An 18,121-nucleotide genomic window follows, 5' to 3' on the forward strand; every position below is an offset into this window, starting at 1 on the left:
ACCAACTTACTGTTATGCTCTCAGTCGAGATTTTCATCCATGAAACAACTAGCTAATTTGTAGTTGCTATTTTTGGTTGTTTTATTTTACATGTTCACATAGCTAGTTGTGTGATCTGTTTGTGGTTGCAGGAGACCAAGGAGGTGAGGACTAATATTATTGTATATACTTACAGTACTTATCAATAGTGGTGGTTCTTTCTTTTACGAGGAGCTTTGCACAAAGCAACTAGCTAAATAAATGATGTGGTAGTTAAGCAAAACTGCATGGTCTGGATTGTTTAAAACTTTGGCTTACAAATGGCTTATCTAATTGAAAAATGGCTTATCTAATTGAAAGCTGACTAATGTTTGCCTGCAGATTCAGTTATTGTATACAAATGGTAATCACAATGATGATATGGTGGATGCTCGGAAATTGAAAAGACCAGCTATAGCAACAAAAACTGCTTTTGCAGAAGGTAACTTACATAGATACATACAACTTGCAGTTAAGCCTAAAGTTCATAGCTAATCACTGTCATTGACAAAGTCATCATATGTGTCATAGTCAAAGTCATAGTCATAGTCATAGTTGCGGAAATATCCAATTGATTTGGCAATCGGTTTTTTCTGCAGATTGTTATCCAAACTATGAACTGTTTTAATTTTCCACATCATCAATTCCATGCATGTTGCAGCGTCTTCCTTGCTACTGTGTCCTATAATAGGAGTATATAAGGTCGATGTCATAGAGTCAATGACAGTACAGATATGTTACAATCTAAACAATTATGCCAGTTGCATGCTTTAAGCATTATGATAGCTACTATAGTGATCATACAATCGTCACATAATGTTGCAGTATTATCTAGCTATGAATTTAAATTGCTAGCTATCACATTATTGCACAGACACAGATATTGGCGAGGGAGTTTTGAGTGTATGCATAAGGAAACTTATACAGCTACAAGTGCATATGGCATCCACATTCACTTGTATGAAAAATCACTAAATTGGACAAAAGAAGTTTGCTATATATAGTAACTCCAATACTTTATAGGCTGTCTAGATAGCCTGCACCCACACAAAAAAAACTTGTGCATTGCTGCAATGCCACAACAGTAGTCATAGTTATTTATATTTACAGTTGTATGTAGGATATATAGCAATGGCCTGTAGACATTGATCACCTTACCAGCAGCAGAACCTTGTATAGTTTTATGTAGGTGATCACGAGCAAGGTTGCGAAGTGCTCTCTTGTATGGCAGTCCCTTATGATGAGGGAACACAACAGAAGTGTCCACTATTTTGCTGTGAATAACCTGAAATATTTATACATCAAAATTAAATCTGTACTTATATTAATAGAACACAGTGGAAGGCTACAGGTAGGTTGACGACAGAAGACACAGACTGACAAATGCATTTAAAAAATGCTGTTTGAAGCCATACTACAGAAGTTTACAAAGACTGTATGATACAGCAAATTATGTATAGAAATCATTGCCCAGCAGGGTACTGATATATAGCTATATAGGAGATCATGCAATAAATTTAGTTGCGCTACATGCACACATACATATGTTTGAAATGTCTGTGGGATAGAAGCCAACCATATAGCTTATAGGGATAGGTTGTAGATACATATGTGACCAGATTTGTAATAAGACCAATGCAAATCGCACAGCAGGCAAAGTCAAACTAACACCTCCACTGGATAGCTACACTATTGGTTTAGACCTCAACATTACTTAAACTACTCAAGGCTGGTTTTAAGAGATGACTTTTCTGGGTGATCTGATGAGCTCGAATGGCAGTTTCTGGCTTTGTGTAGGTCCTGGCTTCACAATAATCAGTGATGTAGCTAATGGTGGATGGTCTGATACCGTTAGCAAATGATTTCTGTGTTGGTTTTGCTGCGTATCAGCCACAAAGGAGCCATTACAGCTCTATTGTCTCATGCCTAGACTTCAATTGTGGTTTGCCTCCATTTTAAACTCCCTCTTGTAAGCTCTCATGATACTACTTTGCAAGTCCAACTACTCAGGTTTTCTATCTTAGGTCACTATAATTATTTATACATTGAGATAACTTATTTCTCATCAACCACACACATCAAAATGCACATGCGCACTCATTACTGCTGTGATAACTGCATGGCTTTTTTGTGTGATGGTAGTGGATGTTTCACATAGAAAAGCACTTGGGAAATTGTACAATCCCATTCAGACACAGACACCGTTCACTTTTTACTTCTTTGTTGATTCCAATGTTTTCTGGAGCATCAACAACCACTGAGGCACCAATGGTAAGTGCTATATATATATATATATTAGAATTTTTATACACTAGCATTGGTAAGTGACCTGCCCTATGTGCAGGGCCATCATGTCTAAGAGTAGCTCTAGTGTTGTTATTGTTGATGCTGCTGCTGCTGCTGCTGCTGCTGCTGCTGCTGCTGCTGCTGCTGCTGCTGCTGCTGCTGCTGCTGCTGCTGCTGCTGCTGCTGCTGCTGCTGCTGCTGCTGCTGCTGCTGCTGCTGCTGCTGCTGCTGCTGCTGCTGCTGCTGCTGCTGCTGCTGCTGCTGCTGCTGCTGCTGCTGCTGCTGCTGCTGCTGCTGCTGCTGCTGCTGCTGCTGCTGCTGCTGCTGCTGCTGCTGCTGCTGCTGCTGCTGCTGCTGCTGCTGCTGCTGCTGCTGCTGCTGCTGCTGCTGCTGCTGCTGCTGCTGCTGCTGCTGCTGCTGCTGCTGCTGCTGCTGCTGCTGCTGCTGCTGCTGCTGCTGCTGCTGCTGCTGCTGCTGCTGCTGCTGCTGCTGCTGCTGCTGCTGCTGCTGCTGCTGCTGCTGCTGCTGCTGCTGCTGCTGCTGCTGCTGCTGCTGCTGCTGCTGCTGCTGCTGCTGCTGCTGCTGCTGCTGCTGCTGCTGCTGCTGCTGCTGCTGCTGCTGCTGCTGCTGCTGCTGCTGCTGCTGCTGCTGCTGCTGCTGCTGCTGCTGCTGCTGCTGCTGCTGCTGCTGCTGCTGCTGCTGCTGCTGCTGCTGCTGCTGCTGCTGCTGCTGCTGCTGCTGCTGCTGCTGCTGCTGCTGCTGCTGCTGCTGCTGCTGCTGCTGCTGCTGCTGCTGCTGCTGCTGCTGCTGCTGCTGCTGCTGCTGCTGCTGCTGCTGCTGCTGCTGCTGCTGCTGCTGCTGCTGCTGCTGCTGCTGCTGCTGCTGCTGCTGCTGCTGCTGCTGCTGCTGCTGCTGCTGCTGCTGCTGCTGCTGCTGCTGCTGCTGCTGCTGCTGCTGCTGCTGCTGCTGCTGCTGCTGCTGCTGCTGCTGCTGCTGCTGCTGCTGCTGCTGCTGCTGCTGCTGCTGCTGCTGCTGCTGCTGCTGCTGCTGCTGCTGCTGCTGCTGCTGCTGCTGCTGCTGCTGCTGCTGCTGCTGCTGCTGCTGCTGCTGCTGCTGCTGCTGCTGCTGCTGCTGCTGCTGCTGCTGCTGAGGTGTGGTACCTGTCCCCAAGACTCAAAAAGTTACTAAGTACAGTGGAATTCTTTTAAAGGACTCTCTGAATCAGAAAACCTTGTTATTAACATGAAGTTTATGTGAACTCATAGTTTTACCCTCAGTGTGCACACTTTCAAATCCTAAAATAAGAAAGTGAATTATTATTGGTTTTGTTACAAATGTATAGTATATCGTGCAATGATACCATACTTTCAATGATACTAAATCAGACTCAAGGCTGTGACCAAGCAGGATGGTATCCTCATAGAACAGGCTGAGCAAGTCTTTTTGGACATCTTGTAATCTAGTAGTCACTGCCACAAAGTCCCGGGCAGTAAACCCAGTAAACCTATAGTGTGCAATACATATTGTGAGAAGCATGGTGTAAACAAAAATATAATTAAAACTATTTGTGTGTGTATACATGCCCGTATATGCATGCTCAATATTTGTATTTAAGCACATACATATGTAAGTATTAATCACATACTTTGTGTTATAATCCGTTATGGGATTGTCAGGCTTGACCAGCTTCTCATACACACTCTCATTGTCAGTATTTACCACAGTCACTCTAGTAACCTCCAGTGCAGCAGTAGTGTAACACTACAAAGACATGTTTAAACATTTTGATACTCCATTTTAGTATATAGTATGGGTATATCATACATTTTCACACCTATAAAATATCAACCAGAAACCAGCCTCACATTAATACTTCTTGACAACTTTGGTACTGTAAAAGTAGTAGTTTAAAATTTTTATGAGTGTGTAATAACATCTTCCATGGTGTGTGCGTGTGCGTGTGTGGGGGTGATGTACAACTAAGGTGCATGTCGATTACCATACAATACATAATAATAATAAATATAAAATAATAAATAGTCCTATATACTGTAACGAAATTTACAAGTACTAACTGTAGCAATACCTATTATAAAAGCCTTAGTCTGTTTACATTTCCCCTTTGAAGCCTTACATCAAAGTATTTGTTTGTCTAGTCTTGTTGCAGGAGTGGTGGAGCAGGCCAAAAAAAGTGGGGGGCCAACTAATTTATATAGTGGAGGTGGAAGTGTACAAATGGTATTCATGGGGGTCTGGGAAAAGAAGCTTTTAACACAAACTTTTAGAAGAAGTTCTGAGAGAGTATTTTAGACAATTTCACTGTGTTACTGAAGCAGCTACTGAAAGTTTTAAAGAGAATATATAAATTAATGATTGTTCCACTAGAGTGGCTGACTGCTCTATTAGAGTATTTTGATCTTTTCTTACAAGTAAAAGTCCCCCCACCATCCCATTATCACTGCCTATGCCTCATTGTCATGTTGTTTATGAAGTCAAATGCTTCAAAATGTGGGATAAAAGGCGTGTCATACCACGTATGGTAATTAACACCTTTATTTCAGCAATTGTCATAATATTATAGTCAAATGCTTCAAAGTGTGGGATAGAAACTAGTTAAACTACACACACATATATTCATAGGATGTCTTTGTTATCAACACCTTTGCTTTAAGTGAAGGGGTTGATAACAACAATATCCTACTCATGGCAGAATTTAACTATAAGGTATTCTTCATACTAATGAAGTCGCTAACTAATGCCACTAAAATATTATGAGCTTGGTCTTCATGCTTTTTGAAATAATGCAGCAGCAATAGAATTGCCCTCCTTTGCTCATTCACTTATAGTGTAAAGGTGCATGTTTCACATCAAAGGCATTGCATGGTGTCTGTCGTTTCAGAATTAAACAGGAATTGCTTGTGCATTTAGTACCAAAGTGGACTGATTGCAGAAACTCTATGTATTTCTCTACACATGTAAGGCTGTGTAATGGTAGAACATAACTGAAATTATGCAAAATCATGTAAAGGTGATGTGATACAGCAACCACCTATAATCTCTAGTGCTATCATGGAATCATACTAACCTAACATTCCATGCATTGCTGTACTGCTATATTGGGCATAATTATACTGTATCTGTCCAATTATCTGCATACTGTACTTGTACAGTCTTAATATTATACGACATGTTTATGTAGATGATTGGTTATACAGTAGACTGTACATATGGATAACACTCATTGGCACTTTGATCCTCCCACCAAAGTAACAATATATAGAATGAATAAGTGCACGGAAATTTAAGAATTTTGTAAGCTAGTATAGCACGCCTTACTAATCTACCAGTTTGTAATTAGATTATTATGAACGCTTACTGCTGCCTGATCTGAAGTGATTTGGGTACCTGAGATAATTGCTTTCAGCAAGACGACCAATATAATACTTGAAGCACTGCCTCCTTGTATGTATGACAAATACAGCACTTGGTGGTGTTTTGTGGTTAATACAGCACTTGGCTTTACCTCATGCTACATTAGCCTCTCAACATTCTCCCTTGTGCTGAAATTTTTTTACACAAGTATATATGGCGGTGCTTTAACTATAACATAATATAGAATCACAATGCATTTACATTTCAGTTCATACCATCTCACAGTCCAAGGCATAGACAGTTGGCTTGTAGCTCCCATCCACAGGATGTTTAACAGTTTGTACATAACCTGACTCCAGTGGAGGTTTTGCTCCTCTAGTGACATGCATCTGTTGTGGAGACAAGAGAATGTACATGTGAAATTCCTCTTGATATAACTTTATGGCAATATTGCATAGCTTTTGGCATATGAAATGCTCTGCATTCATGAACCTTACTCATAATATGTGCACACTTACATACCGTGGAACTTTGACAACCAGGAGATCCCTTTCCGCCTTGACAGCAAGGGAAAAATTGCCGTCCTTCATATTCAAAATACAAGTAACAATAATACACTATCTGTTCTGAAGTACACACTTGTAATAATACATATATACACACTTGTAATAATACATGTATACACACTTGTAATAATACATGTATACACACTTGTAATAATACATGTATACACACTTGTAATAATACATGTATACACACTTGTAATAATACATGTATACACACTTGTAATAATACATGTATACACACTTGTAATAATGCATGTATACACACTTGTAATAATGCATGTATACACACTTGTAATAATACATGTATACACACTTGTAATAATACATGTATACACACTTGTAATAATACATGTATACACACTTGTAATAATGCATGTATGCATACACTAGTTGACACTTTGTGTACTCATACAGTAATATTTATGCCAGTCACATCTCGAAAGTATAAAGTGTGGCTGAGGATATTGACACTGATCAGTTAAAATACTTTGACAAATACCAAGATGAATATAGAAAAAAATTGTGGACTTAAGCAGATGACCTGTGCCCACCACTAGTCCATTCAGCTACCCACACCAGTGAATCACCATTCTTTCTCAAGAATGTCACACCCAGTTAAGAATAAACCAAAGCTAAACCTGCAGACCTTCTAACTGACATTTTCAACTGTCTGTACAAAGGTCAGATTTTGGTGAGTTCGAGGGTAGCTCACCTCAAACTCACCAAAACTTACTTCATAGAAATAGTGTACTTGATACTTGAGCTGTTCCAATTGGTGCATGTGTTTGCAGATTGTGCATGGTAGCACTTATTGACACTGACAGTTAGTGTCAATAGCCACTATAAGCTTGAGCAAATTATGCTTTGAGATTACCTTATGCAATACTCAAAAATCTTATGCGTGTAAAATCAAGATAATAACTAACTGTTTCATTATAGAGGATATCATCATTAAGTTTTCCTGATTGTCCCATTAGAGTATCTCCATCTTATTTCCGCAAAGAGTGAATCAGTAAAAATGATAATGTTACAGGGTTTTGTGATATGAAAGCAATAATCTGTATATGTGACCAGATTTGCAAAAGGTACCTTTTCCACACATAAAATTTGACCGATTGTTTGAACTTTAAAGCTTCATAACGTTTTGATCATGGCACGTAAGTGCTTGAAATTTTCAATGAATGTAGCTACAATATCTGATTACATTTTGATACTAAGTGCAAGGTAAAGTCAAGTGTTACATCATTTTGTTTGCTGGTATGTCAAATGTGTGGAAAAGGTACCTTTTCGCAAATCCGGTCACATATAGTGTGTTTGCTTTTGCTGAATTTTGGTACATACATTGTACATTTTACTATGGCACCATGCTTGATACTTGGGTAGCCTATAGCTAGTATGCTCAAAATTATGTCGGCATAATTGGTGTAAGCCTAAAAGCCACTGTGTGCACGTGTTATACTGCATTTAAATATTATGCTATCTTTTAAAATGAAGTAAAGATAATGATTTTTAAAAAATTGTGCCAACACATGCAGTGAAGTGACCATCTACATCATAAAAAGAAAATTGTCATCTCCTTTGTTTCACAGCACATGATCCCTATACTGTTCTTCATTTTAGATTTCTAAATACATATGTACGTACTGCAAAACAATAATAAAAGTTTGGCAGGTTGGAGAGCTTGCAAATTTTCGCAAACTGAAGATAATTTGCCACTCTTTGCTTGCTAGCTGTTGCTCAATTTTGGAGTCAAGTTTCTGAACATGTCTGCCTACACACATGTAAGCTTTCACTAATGGAACATGTGGTAAACATGTGGTAAACATGTACTACATCATAAAAATTAGATCTCTTAAGCCTTCACCTCCAAACTTAATTACCAGGCATGGTAATTTTCCAATAGTTTGCATTTGTTGTTTTATATGTAATAGATCTAAAGATATGTACACGTACAGCTGTACTTCACTGCAAAGGAATGGACTACTACTACTACGTTACCAGATTTGCAAAAAGTTACCTTTCCACACACAAAATTTTACCCATTTTTTTGAACTTTATAGTTCATAACTTTTGTATCATTGCATATAACGGTCTGCAATTGTCCATGAGTGAAGCAACTGCAATATCTGGCTGTTTTTAAATAAAAAGTAACTTAAATAGTGTGAGGAGTTACTGTTATAACATTTTGTTTGCTAACATGTAAAACATGTGGAAAGGTACCTTTTGCAAATCTGGTTACATATATTTTGTGCATTTCTACATACATACGTACCCCTGCTTTGGTACAACCTCATTTCATGATAAGTACACCTCTCACTCTTGTAGCTGCCGTCGTTGTAGACAATGAATGGCTTAGTACACCGGAAACATTTGTGCCTAAGACCTACATGCAAATACACAGCTATAAACATACACAATCATCATTCATCATGGTATATATGCATTACAGTTCTGAGTGGATTAGATTCCACTGCTTTGCTGAATTACACAACCATAAAATAATGATCGCTGATTTTCCTATGTAAATCCCCAGCATAAATCTTCTGAAACAGCTATAGGACATCCTTAGTTACATGTACAACATTTTTGTAGCATATGCATGCAAACAATTATACACGCATGACCTCCATTCACATACATACCATTGGATCCTACTGGTTGGATATCATAAATTTCATCAGGTTTCCTCACAATGGATGCCACTCCAGGATCACTAGTCGGTCGAGCAAAACCATGCATTTTAAGTTGATCTTCTCTCAGCAGGTAGGATTGCATGTATGAAACAAATGTCTCATCTATATATAGGAAACATACCGTATTTCATCTGATATAGCTATGTGATGATCTGTCTATCTTCCTACATTCTATTTCTGTCATGCATGGTGTATATAGTTTCTCACCAACTATGCTGCACATTAACATAGCTAGCATACTTAAATAATCTCATGCTTATTGACTAGATCCCTTTATTTTCTTTTCTGTGTGGGTGGGAAATCTATTCTATATAGCTACATGAGAACAAGAACTTCTACACAATAGATGTCTTATACCATGGCATCGCATTTGAATGTATATAGTAGCTAATAGCTTTATAAAAAGGAGGAAAATTTCCACAGTATAGAACTATGCGCCAAAAAACAGCCCAGCTGTAAAAAAAGGCGAGGCCAAGAACGCACAAGTACATGTTCATGGAATAACTACAACCAAAAGACATGATATCAAAATCTGGCCAAGAAAGCATTTACAGTATAGGCATTCATTTTCTATATGCTTCACATTATCACATCCAGCTAGCTGTACATGTGTGCTTAAAATATAAACAAACAATACTACTGAGACAATAAAGATGATTACACTGCATTGTTACCAAAATTAATTTAACTAAAAATTTACAATTGGTTTCTACTTGGCCATCTTTTTATTTTCATATTCCACACTGCACTTCCTTCAGGACTGGCAAGTCTGGTTTCTGTAGCAGCTTTCTTCCGACCCTGTCAAAGCCACGAGTGGGAGATTGGCACCATTGAATGGCCATGGCTTTGTGATAATGGTGTGTAGTGAGCTGGGACTTCACAGAGAGCTCGCCAATAGTGTTCTCAGTCAATTTGGAGTGATTTGAGGGCCATGGAGGGCCCAAACTTGGCCTCTGGATTCCAATCGTCTTCTTGCTTCAATTTATACCCTATATTAAGCCCACCCTCCCACCCTATTACTGATATTATTACCCGCTCGAGAAAAGCTGCCCAAAACTGGGCTAATTTTGGGTATCAGAAATGTATACACCCACTCAGTGATAGCTAGTAAATAGATGAATACTTGGTGCAAATTTTGTTTGCACAGCTGTAGGCACTGGGAAGTTATTACACAATGATTACTTAAAATCACCATATCTCCTAACGAAGCTTTGTGCGTCAAAGCCTGGTTTTGTCAAATTCAGTCACATATATGCTTTTGTAGGCCAGATCCTTGTTCTAGCAGCTGTGTGGGTCAGACCGCGAACAAGTTGAGCTGAACCCTAGTGAGAAAACAGCTAAAATTGAAAGATTTTTTCTCAACATTTCAACCAACCAGATGGTTGATGATGACAACAAAGTAGTCAAGAGCAGACAAATGCTTCCATCAACAGTTCAGGAAAGGCTATAAGGCTATATACTTTTATGGCTTTCTCTAATGTATGGTGAAATCTTTGGCTATAAATAACGTGTCAGGTATTTGAATGATTAGCAAGTAAGTCAATACTACAAACTAATAAGTTAATATTTTGAGGGCTCAGCTCAATGCGTACATACAGTATACCATAATTACTCAATTGATGTGATGATAATATGTGCAGATCTGAGACAACCATGGACCCTACTATATAGTAACTGGGCAGATATATAGAGTTATGTATACTCTGATATAATTGTTGAGTGTTGTAGTTTGCCAATGGTCAAAGCTAAATTAACCATTTTAGATAGCTTTTTGTGATGTTGAAGGTGTCAGCCAAACTCCAGTTAGGGGCAGGCAACAAAAGATTATTTTTCAAAACAGGAGAGGAACATGCTTAGGCCCGCAAGGTACAGGTTTAGTCTACTTACCCCAGTAGATGCACCATATAATATATAATGCACATATCAACGTATTGCCCTACTAACCCCCCCCCCCCCCTTCGGGAATATATAGGGTTATAGTGGGCACAACCGAATGTTAAATGCCCCATGGTAGGACAAACCTATTGTGTTAATCCCCACCATTGGCTCCAGTTGCAACGTGGGGGATTTGACAGTGTAGAAAAAATACTTGGCTACTTAATGAGTGATTGTCAAATGCCCCATAGTGAAGCAGCAGTTTCATGTCAATTCGCCTTGTAAAGCCCCACTTACATCCAAGGGGGGTGGTAGGGTAACACATTGGTAGGTGCATAATAAGTTTGCATCATAAACCTTGTGTTGAAATTTAGTATGTCTTGCTTTTTTCAGCTAATGTGCTTATCCTCAAACAATCAGGACTGGAAAAACTACAAATTGTCTTCTACTTTTATCTATCAACTATCCAATCACTGCTAGTTTATTAAAATTTCCTTTGCTGTTGTAACTTGTTTACCATTATGCTATAACCATTAGTCCCTCCTAGTTTATATGTCTCCTAGCAACAAAAATTGTTATGTCAGCAATGTAGGTGAGAACCACAAAAGAAGTCAAGTAATATACTCCAAAATTGGTCATCAATTGCTGCAGTATGCTGAATACATCTTGGGAATGGCTATGTTGGATGCTCACTTTAACAATAATCATAATAGTGGAAGCAAGTGTTTGTTGACATGTTAGTCTGACTATGATTACATGTTTTAGTTTGCTGTGCCTTACCATACTGTATCCCTTTCTGTATATGCAGGGTGGATACTGATGTTGTGACTGTTGGCGGGTGAGTTTATGGTCAATGGACAAATCACGCAAATGGTGAAGAAAAAATAATATGTGGTACCAAGACCCCACTACTATTATGAACTCTTGGTGGTACTTCATAGCCAAACCCTAGTGTGTATCTGGCTTCTTGTGCTATTGTAGTCATTTTTTTAAAAAATTTTATGGGATTATCATAATGTAAATGTTTACTATTACAATATATCATGCTATCATTAAAGAGTTTCTATAATTGTGGGTGGTTGCATGAGGGTCTACGAAGTGCTGTGACTGAAAGGTGATGCGCTGATGCTGGCTTTTTAAATCAACATTGAAGTTTCACAGGCACTGAAGGGCTGGGGCTGGATTAGAGACGTGCACGGGTAATGTAGAAGTAAATTACTTCAACTATATCATTACAGCGGGTATGAAACAGCTGGCTATAGCTATGTACGGCCCTGCATGGGCCGGAGTCAGTGGAGGCATACTGTGGCGAAATTAAAACAAATCAGTGACTGCTCACAATTAAACCAAGAGTTGACAGCACAGCGTCTATCAAATCAGCCAGCTCGCTATGGCTAATGACCTTGCCCACTTCCACACTGTTTGGGTTTGGGAATTGAGGCAGGCGCCTCACACCTCGACGTCATGGTGGCAAGTTTGAATCTTCAAAGAGCACAAAAGCGATCTCATAAACTAACAAACAACTTTTAGCGAAATTAAATGTACAGATACATTGTGTAAAAAGCCCCTGATAGCCGCAGCCTTTTTACAATACGACTTCATGGTTGAAAGAAAATCGCTTCAATGGGATGCGATGATGAAGAAAATGAAAAAAAGAACGATGCACATTTGAATAAATAATTTAATTAACGCATGGTAAATGGGTGGGCGATGGAACAAACTACTCCAACAATTCGCCTGACTTTTCGTGTGGTAGTTACTCATTATACAAAGGTTACATGCCCCTGGTTTTGAGGTGGAATCTTTTAGTAAGCCTGAGATTTCGCCATGCGGATTTTAAAAGATTGCGTAATCGATCCCTCATGTAAATGACTCATCACAGTAGTGGTCATGTGTTTATTATTATTGTGGGCACACACTTTGTGCTTCTTGGCCTCGCGACTCACTACCGTGAGTCTTGATCACAGTAGTGGTCGCGTGTTTATTATTATTGTGGGCGCACACTTTGTGCTTCTTGGCCTCGCGACTCACTACTGTGAGTCTTGACCAAAACCCATGCAACCGACTATAATCACAAATTTCATCCCTACATACTATAGTGTCCCAGCTTGTACTGTGCAAAGATGCCACTTTGTGGGTAGAGTATGAACGGACCTAATAAGCACCATTGTATACATAATTATAGTTAGTATCAGTTATGTTTTCTATGTTGTAACACATGTTTGTGTCTATGGAGGAGAAAATATGTGAAGCTTGTCTAAAATCAATCCACACAACTTACATACACTGTAAAGATTTAGGTGCTACCGCAACACGTACGTTTCTCTAAAAATTGAAGGGGCCTACAGCACCCCCTAAAAGTACTAAGCACCTTAAAGGGTATTATAGTCACACTCATTGCTACATACCAGGGTATATATTTTTGCACTTTTTGACGTCGAACAGTAATTAATTTCCACATTTTGTGACTAATCATACAATACGATAGTAACTGTATAGTAGGGACCACAAAAAGGAGTAGGCGTGGCCCACGAAATAATATCACCCAAAAACCAGCCTCAATTTTCCCTGACGAAGATGAGGCAGTATTGGTTTGGGTAAAACTAAGCCCAAACAAGCTTTCAGATCGACCTGAAACGCTTTCAACAAGTTGCTACGGAATTTTAAAAAAATTTTATTCGACGGAATTTTCTACTGACTGAGTAAGTAACTGACTGATGCCTTCAGACAAGCGTAACTCGACGACGGCTAAGACTACGGGCTTGATTTTTTTCACTGTCCGACGTGGCTTCGGCCCGGCAGGTGCTTTTTGGCATACCGCAGTACGTACAATACATTCTTCATGGACTTACCAGTGTCCTCCTTTGTGTCCCATTCATCTTTGCTGACAAGGAAAGGTGACGTTTTGGCGCGAGCACGTGATGGCTTCCCTTCGAAAACGGAAATCGTCCGTATTTTTCATAGTGGCTATTTTGATTGCAGAGGTGCTTTTCAAACCGTACTGCTGTGTAACGGGTTGAACATAGCCTACAGCGAAGCGTAATAGATACTTCACTTTTCAGACGATAATTAATATAATTGGGGTGCGCGGCACGATTTCTTTTGGTATGCTTTTCGAACAGTTCTTGATTCGAAATGCTGTATAACAGGCTGACAACGAAGCGTAATGGATACTTCACGATAGCTGGGGCGCGCGGTGCCATTTCAGATGCGGTATGCGTGGGTTCACCAGTCATAAAATTATTTACAAAAAAAGTTAACAAACAAGTACACGAAAACAATTAGGAATTTTCAACTAGAGTAGGGACCATAGCACATCGATAAAAAGTACCGAAACAAGTTGGAGTAGTCCATGATATTAAATCACCGTAAAACAATAAGAAGTGTCATATCCCTACTGTGCATTTCCGTTATGGTATCTTGAGCACAGTAGGGATTATTATTATTGTTTACTGTGCAAAACCTCTTACAAAGAGTATATACAAGCACAGATAACAAATCAGCAAAATTGATTATGTGATTAATTGATGTTCAGCTAGCCTTGCTTTAAATTGGTCTAAACTTGAACAGGTGATGAGGTCGTTGGGTAAATTATTCCAGATTTTTATACTTGAAGGGAAGAATGAGTTAAGGTATGAGTTTACTCTTGTGTTTGGCTGTAACAGCCTCATTGAATGACCTCGTAGAGAGTAGTTAGATGGAGCTGGTATGAGTATGGTATCAGTCGGTATATCTATTAATTGGTGCATGATCTTAAACATTGTGATCGCTTTCAGCTGGTTTCTGCAGTGAGCCAGAGCTGGTCAATTCAAATTTTGCAACATCTTTGTGACACTTGCATATGAAGAATAATTATTGTACACAAACCTCGCACACCGTCTTTGAACTAATTCAATAGCTAAGATGTCCTTTTGTGTATAAGGGTCCCAGACCACACAGGCGTACTCTAGGATTGGTTTAATAAGTGACTTGTAACAACTCACTTTGACCGAGATTGGGCAGCTATGAAGGTTACGTTGTAAAAATCCTTTGATACTGTTAGTTAGCTTTGTTAGTTATTTGTCTAATGTGTTCAGACCAGGATAGCTTCGAGTCAATAGTAAGACCTAGGTACTTGGTGTGTGTCACCTCCTGCACAATAGTGTCATACAAAGTGTAATGGTAAAATATAGGCTTTTTTCTTGTATGTTATTCTGATGAATTCACATTTCTTAACATTAAATGTCATTTTCCATTTATTTGCTCATCTCTCCAAAATAGTTAGATCTTTCTGAAGTTGTTAACAGTCTTCTTTTGAGTTAATAGGGATGTACAGAATGACATCATCTGCATATAATCTTACTGTCGATAGTATGTTTTTTGGTAAATCATTTATGAAGCATAAGAACAATAATGGAGCAAGAACGGTTCCTTGTGGAACTCCTGATGTCACTTGAGTTACGTCACTTTGCTCACCATTAACTAATACCTGTTGTCGTCTTCCAGTAAGAAAATCTTTCAACCATTCCAAAGTGTTGCCCCGGATACCATAATGATGTAGTCTATGGTAGAGATGTTGGTGTGATACCTTATCAAAGGCCTTAGAGAAATCTAAAAGAATTGCATCAGTTTGTCCATTGTTGTTTAAGGATTCGGCAAAGTCATTGATAGTAAGTAGAAGTTGTGTCTCACAAGATCGACCATGGCGAAAGCCATGTTGCTCATCACATGAGATGTTGTGTTGGGAAAGGTGGGAGAAAATGTGCGAATATATTATTATGTTCTATAATCTTGGATCATATGCATGTTAATGATACGGGTCTATAGTTGCTGCAAAGGGTACGGTCTCCCTTTTTGAATATTGGGACAATATTTGCTTGCTTCCAATCAGGTGGGACTCTGGATTTATGGATGGATGCTTGAAATATAAGTGTCAAAATGGGAGCTATTTCAGTGCTGCGCAACTTCAGGAAATGGGCAGAAATTTTGTCAGGTCTAGGTGCTTTAGAGATATCTAACTCAATTAGTAAGTTGAGAACTCCGTTGACATCTACAAAAATGGTGGCAATATCAGGAAAAGGTGAGTCAGAGATAGTTGGAGGAGTCAGAGATAGTTGGAGGAGTTTCCGATGAATGCGGTGTAAAAACTGAGGTAAAATAATTGTTCAGTAGTTGTGCTTTAGTATGGTTGTCATTATATATGTTGTCATTATGTCTTAAGGAGGCAACACCAAAGTTGTCCTTCCGTTGTCTTTTAATATAGGACCACAATTGCTTGGTTATTGCACCATTTTTATCAGTGAGTGATGATATGTATCTGTGATATGCTCTACGGCTTTCTTTCTGGACTGTCTTTTTGAAATTTCTATATGTTTGCCATTTAATTGGACAGCTGGATGATTTTGCTAAAGGCGTTGCTTTTTACGTGAAAGACATTTGATGTGAGAATTAATCCATGGTTTCTTATTTCCAATGTTGGAAAGCTTTGTAGGTATATATGATAAACATATACAACACAGAGATTTAAATTCTTCCCACAAGGTATTAATTGAGGTAGATGTAGAGTATCTGGTGAAAAAATTGGAGCTAAATTGTTCTATAGTGGATCTAATAGATAGCATATCAGCCTTGTGCCAAATGTAGATGGTTCTTGGGCTATGTTGCTTAGGAGCAAGAGATTAATGATTGTATAACAACTGCTTCATGGTCACTAATTCCAGGAACAATGTAACAGGATTTGACTAGAGATGGTCTGTTAGTAAAAAAATACATCGAGAATATTGTTTCCTCTGGTAGCAGAGTTGACTGTTTGTGTAACCCATGTTCTTCAACAAAGTCAATAATAGTATCACATAAACTAGAAGGGTACATGAAGTTACTGATATGATTAGTGTCCCAGTTGATGTTTGGTAAATTGAGGTCTCCAGCAATCCAAACAGGTGAAGTAGTGTAGCGATCAACAATACTTTTGAAAAAGTGACATAGATTTGTTACGCTGTCTGGCTGTCTATTTGGCGGTCTGTAGAAGGCACATACAATTAGAGTCTGTTGATTAGCAAGGGTGAGTTGACAAGCAATAGCTTCTGTATCAAAATTTATATTCAGATGATGACAATTCAGTGAGTTACAGCAGGCAATCAAAACACCACCATATCCATCTGGCCTATCCCTTCTAAAGATGTTATAATCTGTTGATAAAAACTCACTTGACAAGACTTCAGATTTAAGCCAGGTTTCAGATATTGTAATAATGTCAGGATTGTGTTCATGTAGTAAGTTGTCAAAGGAGACTTTTTTGGCCATGATACACTGAATATTTAAGGACAGTAATTTAAGAGAATTTTCAGTGGTGGGGAATTATTTGTAACTGTATAAGTTGTTGAAGGGGGTGGGGTATTGTTTTTATCAGTGCTGCAGGTAGCTATTGCTTCCTCCGCACTATCTTCCCATTTTTATCTGGAAAGTTCAGCCCCCTCTGTTGCATTCTCTCAGTTCTGCTCTAAGTCGTTTGTTGTGCTCTTGTTCTTTGGGGGTGAGGTCTGGTGTTATAAAAATACTCTTGTAAACAGGTGATGCATTGGAGCTTCTCAACTTCGTGCTATTTTCAAGGATAGTTGTCTTTTCAGTATCAGAGGATAGACTAATCTTCAGTAATTATGTAACAACTCTGGATAGGCTGTGGGACCAAGTGTCCTACAGACCTTCAGCACTTGTGCTGTAAAGCCTTAATAAATAAAAATAAGAAAATAATCTGGGTTTTGCACCCTTCTTCCCTAAGCGGAAGGCTTTATTTATCACCACTTTAGTACTGAACTGAGTTTGGCACATTTTGGTTACAAAGTCAACATCATGATTTTTTCTATAGTCAGGCCGTCTTCTGATGAAGATTCTGGGACATTGTGGATCATTAAATTCAGACGTCTCTTTGCCTTTTCTTTTTCTTCATTAATAAAATTAATGTTGCTACTACTTCTTGTATGTTGTTATTAGAAGCAGTAGAAGGCTTGTTGTTCGAAATACTATAATTTTCACTGGTAGAGATAGTTGGTGTGGGGTTGTGCAAAGGTAGTTTATTGGTAGGAGTGACATTCTTCTTTTCTAATTCTGATACTTTCTGCTCTAAGGAAGAAATGGTAGATTTCATGCCAGAAATCAGATGTTCATATTTGTTAATTCGGCAGGAAGGGCACATAAACGGGTTGTTGGAGGTCCTATAATTGATCAATACCTTCTTGGGTAGGCCAATGCAGCGTCTATGTACCCAGCTGTCACAAGCTCCTTCGCAAAACTGGGAATATAGATTCATCATCATCACAGTCATCTGACACTTCA

At 39.0% G+C, this 18,121-nt stretch overlaps 1 protein-coding gene and 1 long non-coding RNA gene across 2 annotated transcripts; one reads left to right on the forward strand and one right to left on the reverse strand.

Moving 5' to 3' along the window:
• Nucleotides 1-431: 431 nt before the first annotated feature.
• On the reverse strand, nt 432-13,740 carry LOC136255476 (putative exonuclease GOR). The gene is made up of 9 exons (XM_066048261.1): nt 13,663-13,740; nt 8,885-9,037; nt 8,515-8,625; nt 6,199-6,260; nt 5,952-6,065; nt 3,950-4,065; nt 3,670-3,808; nt 1,177-1,303; nt 432-700 (listed from the first exon to the last, which is right to left on the reverse strand). Exons 2-9 carry the CDS (start codon nt 9,015-9,017, stop codon nt 510-512), a joined length of 993 nt encoding a protein of 330 aa, XP_065904333.1. The 5' UTR covers nt 9,018-9,037; nt 13,663-13,740; the 3' UTR covers nt 432-509.
• LOC136255477 (uncharacterized) lies at nt 10,006-11,797 on the forward strand. The gene is made up of 2 exons (XR_010700909.1): nt 10,006-11,528; nt 11,619-11,797. It is a non-coding gene; the product is annotated as an uncharacterized lncRNA (long non-coding RNA).
• Nucleotides 13,741-18,121: the final 4,381 nt, after the last annotated feature.

Source organism: Dysidea avara, chromosome 5 (genome assembly GCF_963678975.1).
Source record: "Dysidea avara chromosome 5, odDysAvar1.4, whole genome shotgun sequence".
NCBI classification, from domain to species: Eukaryota; Metazoa; Porifera; class Demospongiae; order Dictyoceratida; family Dysideidae; genus Dysidea; species Dysidea avara.

Bases quoted from the DNA above. Each gene is read 5' to 3' on its own strand.
- LOC136255476 (XM_066048261.1), bottom strand. From the start codon at position 9,017: ATGCAATCCTACCTGCTGAGAGAAGATCAACTTAAAATGCATGGTTTT. The intron at 4,066-5,951 runs GTATGAACTGAA...ATGTCTTTGTAG, and splicing joins ATGCCTTGGACTGTGAGATG to TGTTACACTACTGCTGCACT. The intron at 3,809-3,949 runs GTATGTGATTAA...TGCACACTATAG, and splicing joins ATAACGGATTATAACACAAA to GTTTACTGGGTTTACTGCCC.